Source organism: Dipodascopsis tothii (genome assembly GCF_038497935.1).
Source record: "Dipodascopsis tothii strain CBS 759.85 unplaced genomic scaffold V1510scaffold_5, whole genome shotgun sequence".
NCBI classification, from domain to species: Eukaryota; Fungi; Ascomycota; class Lipomycetes; order Lipomycetales; family Lipomycetaceae; genus Neoaidaea; species Neoaidaea tothii.
The window spans coordinates 7294-24511 of record NW_027117989.1 but is presented as its reverse complement, the minus strand read 5'-3'; the positions used below and the strand labels follow the sequence as shown (position 1 = coordinate 24511).

Here is a 17218-nt window from a genome sequence, read left to right as displayed (position 1 = left end):
CGGCGGCCGCAGACGGGCTCCCCCCTGGGCCGCTCCCCACCGGCCATCGCCGGCGCCCCGTCACGGTCGCCCGGCCGAGGCACCGGCCCAGCCGGCCGCCGGCATGGCCGCTCCCGGGGCCGCCCGCGGACGCGCCCCTGCGGCCGGGCCCGCCCACCCTCCCATTCTCCTGGCAAGACACTGCGCGCCGGATCCTGCACGGCCAAGACAGATTGATCGAAACCCGTGCAACCCGTCCGTGTTCGGCGTAGTGCGACCGACCGAGCGCAATTCTTCCACCAGAGTGGCACGGGCTAGGCCGGGGGGAGCTAGCCGATGTCCCATGCCGCCGCCGCGCGCTGCCTCACTCGCGTCCCTGCCGCGTGCGGAGGTTGCAGCTACCGGCTGCTGCATGACGGCAAACTCGGGTTAGCCGGCATAACCACGCCGTCCGCATGGAACCCAGCTAATGCATAGTTTGCACTAGCGCCACTCTCTACTTTAATTCCACACTGCGCTTGCCCCTTTTTTTGTTCTGCATGCTCGGCCGCCGGCCGTCGTGTTCTCCTAACCTCCATCCCTTTTTTTGTTCTCGCCCTAGCGGAGACCGGCCGGTGCGACGCGCTCGACGGTGGTTGAAATCCCTGGCCGTCTCTCTTCCGTCCCCAGTCCCCATTCCTTGCCCTCTATCGATATCCCCGGCCGGCAAGCGCAGCCTCGCGCACGGAGCAAGTGTGCAGTACGCAGCATCAACAAGGCCCAGCAGACGTCCGCACGCGGGCAGCAGCAAGCCGCCAACAGCCCCAGCGACCAGCAGGGCGTCCTCCGCCGGCGAACAGCGCAAGCGACCACCCAGCCAAGACCGCCGCAGGCGAGCCCGCGTTCCGACCGCCCGGCCGCCGCCCGCAATCAATAGTCGCACGGCCCGCCGTGTATGAATAGACGGGCACGAAACGCTCGCGCCCGCCAACACGAGCACCACCCTCGGTCGGTGCCTGCAATCTCGAGCGCAGCCGACGCTCGCACCGCGCCCGAGCGCCCGCCGCCGGTGCCCGCACCGCCCGGCCGACTATTCGTCGTTCCGTTCGTTTGAAGACATCCGGGCGCCCTAGCCCGCGGTGCTTATATACCCGGCCTCTCTGGCTCGGCCGTCTGCTCGTGTCCGACAGTGCTGGCTGCCATGACTTCGCCCTCGAATCCTATGTTCCACTTTTCGTTTTCATCATTGTCACAGTCGCTCTCGTCACTCTCGCACTCGACCAACGCCCCCGTCAGCCCCGTGCCGTCCGTGCCGGCCACCGCGTCTCGCCCGCCGCCCAAGGGCCTGCACAAGCCGCGGATCCAGCACCTGCACATCCCCCCACCGACGCCCTCGGACATCCAGCCGCCCAGCGGCGCGGCCACCCCTGCCGCAGATACCGGCTCCGCGCCGTCGCCCGCAGCTGCCACGGCGCCCACCGTCGTCTCGGCCTCGTCCACAGGCTCGTTCGCGTCCTCCGTCTCGGACCGGTCGTCTGCCTCGTCGACGTCGGCTCATACATGTCTGTCGTCCCCGATCTCGATGTGCGCAAACACTGCACCCTTTCTCTCGATGAAGCCGGCTTCGTCGGGCAGCTCTCTCTTCCAGGTCGCGCTCTCGCTCGTGCACCGACTCAACCGCGTGCCGGGCCTGACACCCCTGCTCACGCAGGCGCTCTACGCGGCGCCGACCGACTCGCCGTCGTTTGCACTCTCGCCGTCGTACTTTGAGATGTCGCGCTCGTCGACCTCGTCGTCCGTGTCGTCGACCTCGTCGTCGAACGTGACCGACAGTACCGCTGTCGCCGCGCCGGTCGCGGACGCACCGCCGACGCCGCTCTCGGGTGGCACGCTCGTCGCAGCGGCCCCGCCGCCGGCGGTCGATCCTGTCACCCAGCTCTGGCGGTTCCTGCGCCAGGGCTCCGGCCTGTGCATGCTCTTTAACGCGCTCAACCTGGGCAAGCCGCTGAACGTGCCGCCGACGGCGCCGGGAGCCGCGCCGCTGAACATCAAGACCTGCAAGAAGGCTGTCTACGAGTTTGTCCAGGCCTGCAAGACCGAGCTGGGCTACTCGGACGACGACCTCTTCACGATCATGAACGTGTTCTCGGACGACACGACAGACCTTCTCAAGGTCACCAAGACAGTCGGCCTCGTGCTGAACTCGTGGGAGTCGCTGAACCCGTCTAAGGAGGACCCGGCCGCGGCCGCAGCCGCCTACGCGGACGGCGCCGATGGCGCCGACGCTGGCGGTGAGTCTGCCCGCGACTCGTCCCGCTCTTCCGGAGTCATGGACAGCCGTGTGCCCGTCGTCGAGGAGATTCTCAGGACCGAGCGCACGTACGTGCGCGACCTGGAGCTCCTGCAGGAGTACATGCAGGCCCTGCAGGCCCAGGAGATCGTCTCGGCCGACACGATTCACTACCTCTTCCCTAACCTGAACACTCTTGTCGACTTCCAGCGGCGATTCCTCGTCGGCGTGGAGGCCAACGCCTGCCAGCCGCTGAACCGCCAGCGGTGGGGCATGCTCTTCATCACGATGGAGTCGGCGTTTGCCGTCTACGAGACGTTTGCGTCGCAGCAGCAGTATGCGGCCACTCTGGCCCTCAAGGAGACGCCGAAGCTGATGGCGCTCAAGGACATGATCGAGCCGACGTATGAGCTGCAGTCGTTGCTGATCAAGCCAATCCAGCGCCTTTGTAAATACCCTCTGCTGATGCGGGTAAGTGCGCGCAACCGACCAAGACTGACGTCCAGCAACTGATCAAGGCCACGCCGCGAACGGACCCAAATTTCTCCGAGCTTCTGCAGGGCGAGGAGACGATCAAGCGCGTGACGGACCGTGTGAACGAGACGCAGCGCAAGATCGAGAACGTGGCCAAGGTGCAGTCGCTGTGCGAGCGGATAGAAGACTGGAAGGGCCACCGGATCGAGGACTTTGGCGCGCTGCTGTACGACGGCATGTTCCACGTCTCCAAGGGCGACATCATGCGCGAGTACCACGTGTACCTGTTCCAGAACATTGTGCTCTGCTGCAAGGAGGAGCCGGCGGTGCCCGGCGGCGCGGCTGCCGGCAGCGGCGCGATGGCGCCGCCAAGCAGCAGCAGCAGCTCGGCAACAGCGCCGGGCGGCCCCATGTCGGCCGCGGCCAGCTACCGGTCCAGCAACGGCTTTGGCTCGGGCTCGATCAAAGACTACATCGGCAAGCGCGACAGCAACCCCGGCAGCTCGTCGAACCTGCTGGCGTCGATCTCGGCGCCGATGCCGTCCGCGCCGACGGTCGCCGCCGCCGCGTCGGTCCCCCCGTCGTCGCGCGGCTCGGGCTCGCACACTGCCGCGTCGCAGTCCAAGAAGAAGAAGCTGCTGACGACCACGATGCGCAAGGGCCAGGCCCCGGTCGGGCCGGCCGCGGCGCAGGTCGGCGGCGGCCCGCTCATTCTCAAGGGCCGGATCTACATTGCCAACATCACGTACATCACCACGTCGACAGCTACGATCCCGAACCCGGCCGCCAAGTACACGAGCGGCGACATCACAAGCTACGACAACGCGTACTACCTGACGATCTACTGGCAGGGCGAGAACGACTCGGGCAGCTTCAACATGCGCATGCGCAACGAGGAGAGCCTGATGCAGTGGGACTCGACCCTGCGCCGCCTGATGCGCGCCCACCGCGGCCGCGGACTCTACATGGACACACAGCTCAACGTGATCTAAGCTCGGACGATGCTACAACAACCCGCCGCTCTCGGGCGGACATAGACGCTGAACGAGTATTCAATTAGATCTTCTGAGTTTGCAAGGAAGTTTGGTTTGCACAACGGACTGGCTGGGAAATTTAAAAAATATCGGTGTTTCGTTTTCTTCCTCATAATGTGTTTATTGCCGCACAGTTTTTTGATTACTGCCTTATGATATGTATTCTATGGTTACGAAAGAACGGTTATACCTTGTGCCAATTTAATAAAGTATTAAAGCTGCAGCTGGAGCAGGGCGTGCGCTGAGCCGCACGCGGTGCGGCGCCTGTTTGAGCCGCAGGGAGTGCGGCGTCCGTATTGAGCCGCACGATATGCGGCGCGTCGGTCGCACCGTGTGCGGCGCACCGCCCTCCTGCCTCTCCCTCCCGCCGCCCGGCCTTGCGGCCGGTCCGCTGCCAGGCTCGGCGCGCAGACCGGCCAGGCCTGCTGCCGATGTCGGCCTCTCTTAGTGAATCCGGGGCCAAACCGTGCTAGCGCTGCCAACAGCGCGTTAAATGGCCAGCGCAGGATCTCGCGACACCATGGCGATCCAATTCACTCTTCCGCGCGGCGAGCCCGTCTCTGTCACCGAGTCCGAGGCCGGGCTCACGCTGGTCGTGGCTGGCGAGTCCGTGCCGTTCACGGCGGCCGCCGACGCGGCCACCACCACGCTCACGCTGGCCGGCGCGGCGTCGGCCAAGGCCGTCTGGGCGCTGCTTTACACGACCTTTGAGACCTCGGCGGCCGCCACGCTCGTCGTGCGCGCGCCCACGACCGGCGAGGACGTCTACGCGGCCGCCGGCCTCGCCGGCACCGAATCGTTCCTGCTCTTCGACCCCGGTCTCGGTGCCTTCTTTGCGACCCGGTCCGCATTCTTCCAGACCTCGCCCGCCGACTACGGCTGGACCGAGCCGCGCCCGGCCGCGGCGGCTGCCTCGCTCGTGTCTTCGCCGGCCACGCCCGCCCGGCTGCCGCGACCGCCGCAGGGCGCCCTGCTCTACTCGCGGTTCGTGCCGGCCGTCGGCAAGACGTTTACGCTGCACGTCGCCGACATTAACGCCGATCTGGCCGATTTCCACGCCTGGATGAACGACCCCCGCGTCGACGCGTTCTGGCAGGAGGCCGGCGACATGGACAAGCACCATGCGTACCTGACGGGCATTCTGGCCGACCGCCACGTGGTCCCGGCCATCGGCTCGTTCGACGGCGTCAAGTTTCTCTACGTCGAGCTCTACTACGCCGCCGAGGACCGCCTCGCGCCGTTCGCGGCCCCGGGACCCCACGACATGGGCTTCCACCTGCTGGTCGGCAACCCGGCCCTGCGCGGTCCGCACTTGGTCCAGGCCTGGATGCCCTCGGTCACGCACTACCTGTTCCTGACCGATCTCCGCACCGACCACGTCTTTCTCGAGCCCCGCGCCGACAACGCGAAGGTCATCGGCTACCTCGAGCGCACGTCTCGGTTCGAGAAGCTTAAGGAGTTTGATTTCCCGCACAAACGTGCGGCGCTCGTTCGCGTAACTCGCCAGGCCTTTTTTGCCGGCTTCTGATAATAGATCTGTGCCCGGTATTCTGGGAGCCTGACGGGCTTCCGGCGGCAACTCACCCGAGGGACTGCCTGGGGAGCGTGCATGAGCCGCACGATGTGCGGCGCGCGCCGCATCTCGTGCGGCTCGCATGCGCCGCGACCATCCCGGACGCCTCCAGGGGTTCTTCTGCCGTTGCACGTGCCTCTAGCGGCGACTCCGCCGAGGTGGCTGCCCGGCAAGCAAAGTCGAGATGAGCCGCATGATGTGCGGCGCGCGCCGCATCCCGTGCGGCTCACCAGCGCGGCCGCCCTCGGCGGAGCGCCGCTGGAGGCCCCCTGTGACTATGCACGACCCGCCGCCGTGGACATGGCTCCGGGGTCCGCCGAGACTGCCGTACAAGGAAATTTGAGCCGCTCTCTGTGCGGCCTGGCGTCATGCCGACCGAGTCTCTTGTGTAACACTGTGCACAGTATATAGAGCGCGGTAGCCTGTAGTACCGTAGCTCCACGGCTCATCGTTGTAGCGCGTTATGGGCCTGATCGTGCGACGCAGACAAGTGCCAGATCGGCAGGTCCGCCAGACGGACGGCAGACGCGCGCCGGCGGCACGCAGAACGGCGACGAGAGAGAGGGCGGTGCTGAGCCGCAGAGCGTGCGGCTCACGCCGCACCGCGTGCGGCACAGGCGCCTAACCACAACCGCAAACAAGCGCAGCCCGCAGCATGCCGCTGTTCAAGCGACGCACCGGATCCGCAGCAGACGCCGGACGCAGCGGGCGATCGAGCACACGGGCGAGCAGGCAAGCGAGTCCGGCAGGCCCAGACACGGACGGATCGGACTGGACGAGCGAGGACGAGGCCATGGACGTCTACGTCGACACGAACGAGCTGCACTCGGACGCCCCGGCATTGCGGCCCGGGCTGCGGTCGGTCACGACCGAGAGCCAGGAAGAGACCGCGGCGGTGTGCCAGCCGCTGGTGCGGGGCCGGGCGGTGGCCGGAGGCGTGGAGCTGCCGGCGCTGGCGCGCACGCAGCACGTCGGGTTCCTGCTGGGCGCGCTGACCAACACGCTGCCCAGCTACTTCACGACGCTGGACGCGTCGCGGGCGTGGATCCTGTTCTGGTCGCTGAACGCGCTGGCGACGCTGGACCCCGAGTTTGCGAGCGGGCGGGGGACACACTACGCGGCGTATCCGAGCGTGCGGTACGCCGAGCTGCGCGCGCGCGCGGTCGAGAGCGTCTTTGCGTGCTGGAGCCCGGCCGGCGGGTTCGCCGGGGGCAACGGGCAGATGGCGCACCTGGCGCCGTGCTACGCGGCCATGAACGCGCTGGCGATTGCCGGCGACGAGAGTGCGTGGGCGCGCGTGGACCGGGCGGCGCTGCTGCGGTGGCTGCGCGCGCTCAAGCAGGCGGACGGGTCGTTTGTGATGCACGTGGGCGGCGAGGCCGACGTGCGCGCCATGTACTGCGCGCTGGCGGTGGCCGCGCTGGCCAACGTGCTGACGGAGGAGCTGGTGGCCGGCGCGGCCGCGTGGGTGGCCTCGTGCCAGACGTACGAGGGCGGGTTTGGCGGCGCGCCCGGGGACGAGGCGCACGGCGGGTACACGTTCTGCGCGCTGGCGGCGCTGTGCGTGCTCGTGCCGCCCGCCGAGCTCGGCGGGCTGGTGGACATGCCGGCGCTGGTGGTAAGTGGCGGGCGGACGCGGCTGACGGCAGCGGTGGCTGGGTGGCCGGCAGTACGCGCCCGAGGGCGGGTTCTCGGGGCGCACGCACAAGCTCGTGGACGGGTGCTACGCGTGGTGGGTCGGCGGCAGCGTCGGGCTGGTCGAGGCCGCGGGCCACGCCGTGGCCTGGAGCCGCGCGGACCTGCAGAAGTACGTGCTCGCGTGCTGCCAGGACGACGGCGGCGGCCTGCGCGACAAGCCCACGACGTCGGCGGACCTGTACCACACGTGCTACGCGCTGGCCGGGCTGAGCGCGGCGCAGACGCGGTACGCGTACGCGCCCATGCTCGGCCTCGGGCCCGCGTTCGGGTGGACGGCGGCCGCGGCCGGGGTCGCCGTCGACGCCGGCAACGCCGTGGGCGTGCTCAACCCGGTGCTGTGCGTGCCGGCGGTCTGCGCGGCGCGCGCGCAGCGGTTCTTTGCGGCTCAGGGCCTATAGATACACTATAATACAGCTCAGTCGTACTCCTTGAGGATGTTGGCCAGGACCTCGCAGCCGCGGACGACAAAGCCCCACTTGATGGGCACGAGCAACGAGACCGAGTACGCGACGAGGCCGACGACCATCTGCTTGCGCATGTTGCGCTGGCCGTCGTCGGACTGGGCCTCCAGGGCCGGGGACTTGAGGCGCTCGTTGAGCAGGCGCAGGTACGTCACCGCGTCGGTCTTGGCGTTGGGCACGTTGACGCCGGCGTCGGTCTTGTACCGCATGCGGTCGGTGACGAGCTGGCGGTAGTCGTGGAACGCGCTGTCGTTGGTGGTGCCGTCGGCCGGGCGCTTGGTGGTGCCCGGGGGCGGCACGAGGTTGGTGCCCTGGCAGATCTCGTACGACCAGATGGTGAGCGTCGTCAGGTAGACGCACCACGGGATGTGCACGGCCGCGTCGAGCAGCCGCTCGTTCTCGGCCATGCGGATCATGAACTGGACCGAGTACAGCGTCGCCAGCCGGCCGTCCTCGGAGCGCGCCCAGGCCTGGACCTGGCGGTTGCACATCTCGCGGTCGACGTCGCGGATCTTGCGGCCAAGCACGTTGGGCGAGCCCGCGTTGACGCGCAGGTTCATGGTGTCGACGTGCAGCACGATCAGGCCCAGCTGGTACATGGCCCAGTTCGAGCACAGCATCGGCGAGTTGCCCTTGAAGTTGTTCATGAAGTGGCCGGCGGGCATGAACGCGCCGTCGGCGGGCGCGTTGTGGGTGACGACGGACGTGATGGACGGCAGGTTGGACTTGCGCAGCTGCGAGTCGAAGTACGACTTCCAGTTGTCGAACGAGGCCGCGAGCCGCGACTTGAACTCGGTCATGCGGTGCTTGGACACGATGCCCATGTCGAGCAGGCCGCGCCACTGCATGTCCCAGCAGATCGAGAGCAGGCCGTGGAGCAGGATCAGGCACGAGAACTGCGAGTGCTGGGAGAAGTCGGGGTCCTTGGCGTGGATCGACGTCGGCCGGATGAGCCGCTTGAGCGAGTGCAGGAACGGCGGGCGCGCCTTGTCGGGGTTGGGGTCGGGGTAGCCCAGCATCATGATGGCGCCGCCGGGCGGCCCGGTGGAGCCCGCGGACGTCGTGGCCGACGTCGACACGGACGGGCGCCGGTCGTCGTCCGCCGCGCGCGGCTCGTACGCCGGGCGCGTGCCGTACAGCTGCGTCTGCGCCTCCCACGCCTGGAAGAACTGGTCGGCGGACGAGGCCTCCCAGCACGCGTCCGTGCACGGCAGCTCCAGGCGGACCTCGAACGCCGAGAGGATGGGCGAGTGCCGGAACAGCGTCGCGTGCTGCGTGTCGCAGATGAACGCGAAGAACGCGGTGCGCTTGGTCGTCTCGTACACCACCCACTCCTTCCACTGCTGCTCCGTGCGCAGGTGCCGCCCGCTGCGCTCGTCCATGAACGCGGGCTCGGACGTGCCCTTGAGGTAGCCCGAGAAGTGCATCAGCGCGATGTTGGTGCCGTGGAAGAACTGGCTCATGTCGTACTGCACGGTCGAGCCCAGCATCTTGTCAAAGTAGTTGGTCAGCAGCAGCGTCTGGTGCACCCACAGCTGGACGTGCGGCTGGTCCTCGATCATGAGGAAGACGATGTTGCGGAACTTGCGGTGGATCGTGATCGCCAGGTCGGACGCGCCCGCGATGTTGGAGTACGCCATGCCGATGGTCACGATCGCGATCAGCATCGCCGGGTCGACCGCGGACGGGTCGAACGTGGGCCGGTGGAGGATCGGGTAGAGCTGGTTGAAGTGCACCCAGTACAGCGAGAGGTACGACTGGATCGCGCTGAGCGAGAACAGCGGGTGGTCGCCCGAGATCTCGGGCACGTTCTCGAGCACCTTGAGCATGCGCACGAGCACGTCCGGGAGCACCTCCGAGACCGCCGAGTGCAGGTCCGACTCGGGCGGGTGCGGCGTGAACGTGCGCGCGATCGAGAGGTACTCGGGCGGCGTCAGCTGCGCGGCCGGCGCCGGGCCGGCCCGGCCCGGCTCGGGCTCGAGCGACCGCGGCAGGCCCGCCAGCGGCTCGAGCAGCGGCCCCGCCAGCGGCGGCAGCGGCGCCAGCGGGTCCTGCCACGGCTGCGCCTCGATCAGCGGCTCGGCCGGCGCGGGCAGCGAGTCGGCCATGATGTCCGACCCAAAGAGCCAGGCGTAGTGGTCGGCCAGCGACAGGTCGAACGTGTCGAGCGAGAACGACGGCGCCTCCTGGCCGAACGTCAGCTGCTCGTTCGGGAAGAACGTGGGGTGGGCCGGCGCCGGCGCCGGCGCGATCGGCGCGGCCGCGTACGGCGCGGGCGCGGCCTGGTCGTACAGCAGCGTGATGGGCAGCGAGCGCATGGGCACGCCGGCCGACACCGGCGGCGCCGGCGGCAGGCCCAGCAGCGGCTCGCGCGGCGGCGACGCGGCCGGCGTGCCCGCGGGCTCGGCCGCCGGCGTGCCCGCCGGCCGCGGCGATCCCAGGCCCGCCGGCGAGTCCAGCGCCGGCAGGCCGCGGGCGCGCGCGTACGGGGACGCGTACAGCTCCGGCCGCTCGTAGTCGTCCGTGGCCAGCCGCTTGCTGTACTCGGCCGGCGACGAGCCCTCGGGCTCGAGCTCGTCCTTCGGCGCCAGCCGCTTGAGCGCCTCGCGCTTCTGGCGCTTCTCGTGCAGCTTGGTCAGCATGTGCTTGTCCAGCAGGTCCTGGCGCGCAAACTGCGACGGGCATATCGGGCACTGGTACGGCCGGACGGGGAAGTCTGGGGTCAGCGCGCGCGCGCCGCGCACTCACGGTTGACGGCGTGCCGCGAGAGGTAGTCCTTGCGGTTGAAGACCTTGTCGCAGCCGGGATGCGTGCACCGGAACCGCTTCTCGGACTTGGCGGCCGCGCCCGGGGCGGACGCGGGCGCCATGGCAGCAATTCTGCCAGCGGCGGTCGCGGGCGCCGCAGCAATCGGGCCGGACGGGACGGGCGGTGGCGGGGGCGGGGCGCTCGACGGAGCGCGGCGGCCGGGATCTGCGAGGCGGGCGGTCGGAGTGAAGGCGATGGAAGACGGCGGCGGCGAGATGGCCGTAGCGGTGTGGGTGGGCGGCGATCGGGCGGTGCTGTGGCGGTGCGCTACCGGTGCGGCTCCGGCGGCGGAGGGGTACGGGCATTGGGTTCGGGTCCCGCCGCCGACGTGAGGCAGCCACGCCGCGGTGCCGAGCAGCTAGCGGCCCACGGCGGCGGCGCGGCCACCGCGGCGGCCGCGGGGCGCGCATCCGGCCCCGGGCTAGACGCAGTGACAGCGGCGCGTTCGACCCGGCGCGCCGGCTGTCAGTGCGGCCTGCCGAAAGCGGCAGGCATAGGGCGCGGCAATGCAAGATTACGACATTTGGTATTAGGCTAACGAGTGGCGGTGCACGTGGCGTGCGGTGGCGGTGCGCGGCTGTGCCGCTTTTATCTTTTTGCGGCCGGCCTAAAACACCTGCTCGTTGATCATGACGGTCACGCCCACGGACGGGATGCCGTTGACCGTGACAAACAGCAGGTACGGTCCCGGCGGGCAGATCGAGATGTTCTTCTTCGGCGGCATCTTGGCGGTCACGGTCTGCGTGGCGCCCGCGTGCGCGTGGCGCAGGCCCGAGTACTCGAGGTAGATCATGCGCTGGCCCATGTGCAGCGAGTGCGTCACGTAGCCGCCGTGGTAGATCAGGACCTTGACCTTGTCGTTGGCGCCGAGCGACACCGGCGACGTGAACGTCACGGTGAACGTGTCGCCGGTGTGGATGCTGCGCAGCGACGAGGTCACGCCCGTGGGCCGCTTGGCCGCGTTGTCGCCCGACAGGTACGGCGGCGTGTAGACCTCGACGCGGAACTCGGTCACGTACGGCGTGTACTGGTCCGCGACCAGGATCGGCATCGTGATCGGGTTCGAGCCGGCCACCATCACGCGGCCGTCCTGCAGCAGCAGCGAGACCGAGTGGTACAGGCGCGGGATGGTCGAGCTGGCCAGCGCCGTGAAGCGCTCGCCGAGGTTGGCCTCGGGGTCGTACAGCAGCGCCTCGAGCACGGGCTCGCGCGACACGTTGAAGCCCTGCGAGCCGACGTGGCCGCCGTTGAGCCACATGACCTTGCCGTCGGGGAGCAGCATTCCCTCGACCATGACACGGCCCGTGGTCATGTAGTCCATCTCCCACGTCGGGTTGGCCGACTCGGGCTGGATGCGGCCGCACGAGTCGTCGGTGGGCGACGAGATGCCCTGGTAGGCGCCGCCGCCGCACACAATGATGTCCGCCGCCCAGCTGTTCTCGTACGTCAGCGGCAGCAGCACGGACGAGCCCGTCGACGGGTACGTGCGGAAGTCGCCGGCGAGGTCCGGCAGCGTCTTGATCACCGAGTGCGAGTAGATGTTGTACAGGATCGACGACCGCGACGTGAAGATGAACAGCAGGCCGTCGCGCATGAGGTGCACGAACGGGTACAGGTAGTACGGCTGGTTGTCCACGAGCAGGTCCAGCGTGATCGAGCCCGACCACGAGTGGCCGGTCTGGTCCAGGATCTCGTACGTCGGGTTGTTGTTGGCCGGCACCGTCAGGTCCTTGCCGTTGAGCGAGCCCGAGATCACAAAGACCTCGCCGTTGCCGAGCGTCTGCGCGGACGCGTACCACCGGCGCGTGTTGAGCTTGTTGCCGGGCTCGGACCAGTCCTGGCCGTCGTACGACGAGTCGTCCCACGAGCGCTTCAGGTACCGGATGCCGTCAAAGCCCTGCGTGATGGTCGGGTCCACGTACGTGATGTTGTCGTTGCCGCCGAGCGACACGACCGCGCCGTTCGCCAGGAACGCGCCGCCCGAGCAGAACGCGTTGGTCTTGTACGCCAGCGGCGTGTACGTGTTGGTCTCGGGGTCGTACTCGGTCGAGTACGCGTACTGGCCGTTCGGCAGACGGACCTCCGTGTAGTTCTCGAGCTTGTCCAGGAAGAAGACCTTGCCGTTCGGCAGCAGGCCGGCGTGCATCGCCGGCACGCCCGACCGTCCGACGATGTCGAACGTGCCGGGCTCGGTCGTTTCGTTGCTCGCCAGCGGCTGCGAGTAGAACCGCGGGCGCGAGCCGGTGAAGCACGTGCCCGACTGGCAGCCGGGGCCGCACGCCGAGTACGACGAGCCGCACACGCCGTACGCCGAGCAGCACGGGCCGCCCTCCCAGTCGCCGCAGACCGTGTAGCCGTGGCTGGCGCCGCACGAGCCGTCCGTCGTGAAGTTGAACGAGCCGTAGTCGGGCTGCGACGACGACGAGCCGTCGTCGTCCTGCTCGTGGACGAGACCCCACTTGTGCGCCTTGCCAAACGACGCCACGTACGACGTCGGCTCCTCGTACTCGAGGTTCACCGACGGCTCGCACCAGCCGCTGCTGCCGCAGGCCATGCCGCGCGGGCACGCCAGGTCGCCGCGGGCCGCGTCGCACGGCACCTGGACCTTGGGCAGCTTGAGTGCGCTGACCCCGCCGACGAGCGCCAGCGAGGCAACGATTCCAGACACTGTCGAAAGCTTCATTGTGTTCTGGCGGCTACTCCGGGCCCTACCGGCGCTCTTATACCCCCGCCCGCGCCGGCGCCCGATTTAGCACAGCCCGGCTAGCCGTGCCCGCCTAGGGCACCTAGCCGGCGAGAATGCACGGCTGGCCGCGCTCGGCGGCCCAGCCGGTGCTGAGCGTGTGCTAAATTTGCCATTGCTCGCTCGAGGAGCCGCGCCGGATCCAAACGCGCTTTGTTTAGACCGGTGCCACAATTAGAAATAAAACACACGTTTGTTCATCTCGCGGGCTAGCGCAAACTCAATTGGCCGCTAAGGGCTCGCGCTAGCCGCCGCCCACATGCACAGCGCGGCCCAATCCGGCCGGCAGCCCAGAAAGCGCGGCTGCGGGGCCGCGGCGGCGGATCCTCGAGGGCGCAAGGTTTGGATCGAAGCCTGTGCCAAGACATTTTGCCGACTCCTGAGAACGGGGGCACGCAGAGGCGGCTAGCGCGGACTGCACGCCCGCATATACGGCTAGCCGGTGCCTGCTCCAACGGCCGGCAACGGCCACGGGCGGCCGGCCAGGCCATGCGGGCGCGTCATTGGGGGCGCCAGCGGCGCCTGGCGCGCGCACCGCAGCGCGCCGGCGGAGCCGCCAGGCGTGCGCGCACCGGGCTGTTCGCGGCCTCACCCAGGCCCCAGCCGCACGGCGACTCACGCGTGCCAATGCGCGCGCCGGTGCGGGCGCGCCGGTGCGCGGCGCCGCCGGCGCCGGCGGAGCCGGCGCCAACGGCACCGCCGCTCGCCCGGTCCGTTGGCGCCAGGGCGCCGCGCCAGCCGCGCGGGCGGCGGCCAGCGCTTGTGCCGGTCGGGCTACGTCCGGCGGCCGGAGATTACGGGCGAGAGTGCCCGCCCGGCCAGTGATCTCATATATCGGAGTAGGCCAGGGGGTGTAGGCCCGTTCGGGCAAGCGCTGCATGCATTCATGTGGGATGCATGCTAGCGCGCAGGGACACTAATTTATGGTTGAATTTAACTCACCGCCATGCCGGGACCTTGCCAGAAGCGCACTGCACCGCTTCCCACCCGGGCGAGGGCTGCACGCGGCTGTGCCGAACAAGGCAGGATGTCGTCGGCGGAACGCTGCCGGCCGACGACAGAACCACCTAGCCGCGGCCGGTGGGTGCGGCCGCAGCTGTAGCGGCTGACGAGGGTCGTGGCAGCTGTCGCCGGCTGCCGGCGGCTTCCATGACAGCTGTCGACCGACGGCTGGCATAAGGGTGTCGCTTGAAACCCTGATGGTCCCGGCGCGGCCGCTCGCTTGCCAAGCGGCACGAGGGCCCGGGGGGTCGCCCGCCAGCGCGGTTTGAGGCCGGGCAAGAGTCGCGCGAACCGGTGTACGGGGAAACGCGGGTCGGCGCGGGTCGTCCGCGGGTCGCCCCGCGGGCCGCCCGCCACGGGTCGCGTTGCCGCGGGTCACCAGCAAGCGGGTCGCCCCTGCTACCCCGCCGCGGCCCCCGCCCGCCGCGCACCGCCCTGCCGGACGCGGCCGCGCGGCGGCTACGGTCTGGCCGCCCGCCCGGCCGCTCTAGGCACGCCGGAAGGGCCGGCGGCCGCGGCAGCGACCATTACGGCCGCCGTGACGATCGTGGCACTTGTGGCGTCGGCGGCCGTAGCCGCCGCCCGATCCAGGACTAAGCGTCGGTCTTACGCGCGCGCCCACCGACCCGGGGCCGGCCCCCCTCACGCCCCCCTCGCGTCGACTCCCCGCCTGCCGGACCCAGCCGCGCAATCGAACGGTTGCCCTGCGGCAGTCCCTGGGCCCGCGCGCCGGGTCGGGTCGGCCCAGACCCGGGTCGGCCCAGACCCGACCCGGGTCGCCGGGTCCGCCGGCCCCGCCCACGAACCGCGAACACGGCGCCGTCGTCGCGCCAGCGCCGACCCGCAGCCGCCCGCAGCGCTCGGGCGGCCGCCCGCGCACAGCCGTCGCGCCGCGCAGCCGCCCTGCGGTGAGGGCCGCCACCCGCCACCGCCGTTGCTCCAACCGCGGCCGTACAACGGTCACGCGTCGGGCCGGTGGCTGCAACCGCGAGCGTACGCCCACCGTGCGCCGGGACGCCCCTAAAGTCTCCTGAGCCGGCGGGTTGGCGTGCCAAGAAACTGGACACGGTCCAGATGGAACTGGCTACTGTGCTGCTATTTTGGGCCGCATATGCCGGTCTCGGGCGTGCAGCCGTGCGATGTGCACGGCTGCACAGTTCGATCGGAACACGCTCGGCCTCCAATCGCAGCTGCCAGGCCGCCGGACCGACCGCCCACAGCGCGTCCAGTGGCGGGCGCACGGTGACGGCATGCCAGGCGCGACCGAAGCGCCGCCCGGCTCCGGGCGTGGGACGGAAATAGAAATTATATTGACAACTAAGGCCTGCGGGCTCGGGCGGCCCGGCCGGCTGCCGGACGCGGCAGCCGCCGCTCAGCTGACGAGCACCCAGAGCATGAAAAAGACCTAGGCTGTCAGCGCCGCGCGCGCACGTACTCACAATGACTATCCCAAAAATCTTGGCCATCAGCCAGCGGTTGCTGGACACGGTCGCGAAATACTTGAGCAGGTGGCGCTGCGCGCTCACGATGTTGAGCGAAATGTCCTCGGTGTCGTGGTCGATGCGCTGCACGACCTCGCGCTGCTCGGCGACCATGGTCGCCAGCTGGGTGAAGATCGTGCCGAGCTCGTGGATGGTCGACTCGATCGCCTCGATCGCCGTGTTGCGCTCGTTGATGTAGCTGTCCTGCTGCTCCTCCAGCAGCAGCATGCTCTGCTGCTGGTCCGGCAGCGCGAGCACGTCCGCCTGGTGGTTGGCCGCGCCGTACGGGTTGGCCGCGTCGCCGCCGTACGGGTTCTCGAGCGTGGCCGACGAGCCGCCGCCGTAGAGCGGCGACGATGCCGGAAACTGGGACGCTGGGGTCAGTCAGGCCTGCGCGCGCACGTACTGTCCTTGGCCGACGCCGATGCGGACGAGATGAACTGCTCCGTCCGCGACTTGAACGCCTGGATGTTCTGCCGTCAGCCGCGCCCCGCGCCACACGCACCTTTGTCCGCAGCTCGAGCACCTCCCGGAAGCCCGCGGTCACGTCCGTGAGCTTGCCCTGCAGCAGCACGACCACGTTCTCCGAGTGCTCGTCGACCTGGCTCTCGGCCTTGCGGCCCCACGACTTCTTGCCCGTTTTGACAAACGCCTGGAGCTCGCCAATGCTGTGGTTGATTTTGGCCAGGTCCTGCTTGATTACGAACGTCAACTCGGCTATCTCAACCGGCCGGTCGTCGAAGAGCGTCTTGCGCTGGGCCACTGCCGTCAGCTCCGCCCCACCGCGCCCACGTACACTGCGCCAGCCGTTGCAGCTTGCCCATCGCGTTGTTGATGTCGAAGCTGATCGCCGACGCCCGGGCCGCAAACTCCGAGCGCGGGCCCCGCGCGCGGCCCTCGCGTCCGGCCATCGAGTTGGGCGACGAGAGCTGCTGCCGCGACGCCGACACCGTCGAGTGATTGATCCGGTTCAGCGCGGCCACGCACGACCGGAACTCCTGCGTGCGGTCTTGCACCGCGATCGCCATCCTGTCTGTTCTTGCTGGCTGCGTGGTCTCAATTCCGCTGCGCTGCTGCCTGCCTCTGGGCTCCTGCGTGGTCAGCCCGCGCTCTGCCGTCCCCGTACCGAGGCCGCGAGCACCAATCAATCGCGCGCGAAACGCCCTGAGTGATCTGGTCCGTGTGTCGGCCTGCGTCCGACTCGTGCACTCGTCCGATGGCTGCTGTCGTCCGTGCGGTCTGAGATTGCGGTCCGACCTGCTGCGCGCCGCTTACGCCCATCCTCCCGCCACGTCCTTTGGCCACATATGCCACAATGCGTGGCGCGTGTGGCGCGGCCTCCTGATGCAGCCCGCTACCCGGTCCAAAACAAAACGCGCGCCGGACTCGAACGCGCGCCTGCTGGGCTACGCCGCGGCAACGGGCCAGGCGTACTGCGACTAGGCCACACAGCACGTTGCGCGCCACGCGCTGTGTTGCACACGGCGCTGGCCATCTGCGGCGCCGTTGCGCATCGACGCCGGCTGCCCTTCGTAAGACGCCGTCGCTGGGCGCTGGCAATGCTGACAGCGCTGGCAGCACTGGCAGCGCTCTAGCTGCTATCCTGTCTACTACGAATGCCTCCATACTTGTGGATCGCGCGCAGTGACCTCGACCTTGCTGGTCACCCACTCGTCCACCAGCCATTGCCCTCATC

The 17218-nt window shown here is 69.0% G+C and overlaps 6 protein-coding genes across 6 annotated transcripts; 3 read left to right on the top strand and 3 right to left on the bottom strand.

Moving 5' to 3' along the window:
- Positions 1 to 1038: 1038 nt before the first annotated feature.
- Positions 1039 to 4004, top strand: V1510DRAFT_289874 (uncharacterized protein). Its single transcript, XM_066930663.1, has 2 exons — positions 1039 to 2719; positions 2755 to 4004. Exons 1-2 carry the CDS (start codon positions 1160 to 1162, stop codon positions 3712 to 3714), a joined length of 2520 nt encoding a protein of 839 aa, XP_066790637.1. The 5' UTR covers positions 1039 to 1159; the 3' UTR covers positions 3715 to 4004.
- Positions 4005 to 4183: 179 nt separating this feature from the next.
- On the top strand, positions 4184 to 5455 carry V1510DRAFT_411835 (GNAT family N-acetyltransferase). The gene is made up of 2 exons (XM_066932971.1): positions 4184 to 4644; positions 4714 to 5455. Exons 1-2 carry the CDS (start codon positions 4250 to 4252, stop codon positions 5282 to 5284), a joined length of 966 nt encoding a protein of 321 aa, XP_066790636.1. The 5' UTR covers positions 4184 to 4249; the 3' UTR covers positions 5285 to 5455.
- Positions 5456 to 5985: 530 nt separating this feature from the next.
- Positions 5986 to 7459, top strand: V1510DRAFT_411832 (terpenoid cyclases/protein prenyltransferase alpha-alpha toroid). The gene is made up of 2 exons (XM_066932970.1): positions 5986 to 6947; positions 6979 to 7459. Exons 1-2 carry the CDS (start codon positions 6123 to 6125, stop codon positions 7423 to 7425), a joined length of 1272 nt encoding a protein of 423 aa, XP_066790635.1. The 5' UTR covers positions 5986 to 6122; the 3' UTR covers positions 7426 to 7459.
- Positions 7402 to 9250, bottom strand: V1510DRAFT_411830 (fungal-specific transcription factor domain-containing protein). The gene has a single exon (XM_066932969.1). It carries the CDS (start codon positions 9153 to 9155, stop codon positions 7443 to 7445), a length of 1713 nt encoding a protein of 570 aa, XP_066790634.1. The 5' UTR covers positions 9156 to 9250; the 3' UTR covers positions 7402 to 7442.
- A 1555-nt stretch (positions 9251 to 10805) lies between these two features.
- Positions 10806 to 12989, bottom strand: V1510DRAFT_411828 (glyoxal oxidase N-terminus-domain-containing protein). Its single transcript, XM_066932968.1, has one exon. The coding sequence runs from the start codon at positions 12977 to 12979 to the stop codon at positions 10904 to 10906; it is 2076 nt and encodes a 691-aa protein (XP_066790633.1). The 5' UTR covers positions 12980 to 12989; the 3' UTR covers positions 10806 to 10903.
- Positions 12990 to 15413: 2424 nt separating this feature from the next.
- Positions 15414 to 16550, bottom strand: V1510DRAFT_425045 (t-SNARE; the record flags this gene model as incomplete). Its single annotated transcript, XM_066935118.1, has 5 exons — positions 15414 to 15446; positions 15481 to 15896; positions 15929 to 15995; positions 16028 to 16284; positions 16319 to 16550. The coding sequence occupies 5 exons, from the start codon at positions 16548 to 16550 to the stop codon at positions 15414 to 15416; spliced, it is 1005 nt and encodes a 334-aa protein (XP_066790632.1).
- Between the last annotated feature and the right edge of the window lie 668 nt (positions 16551 to 17218).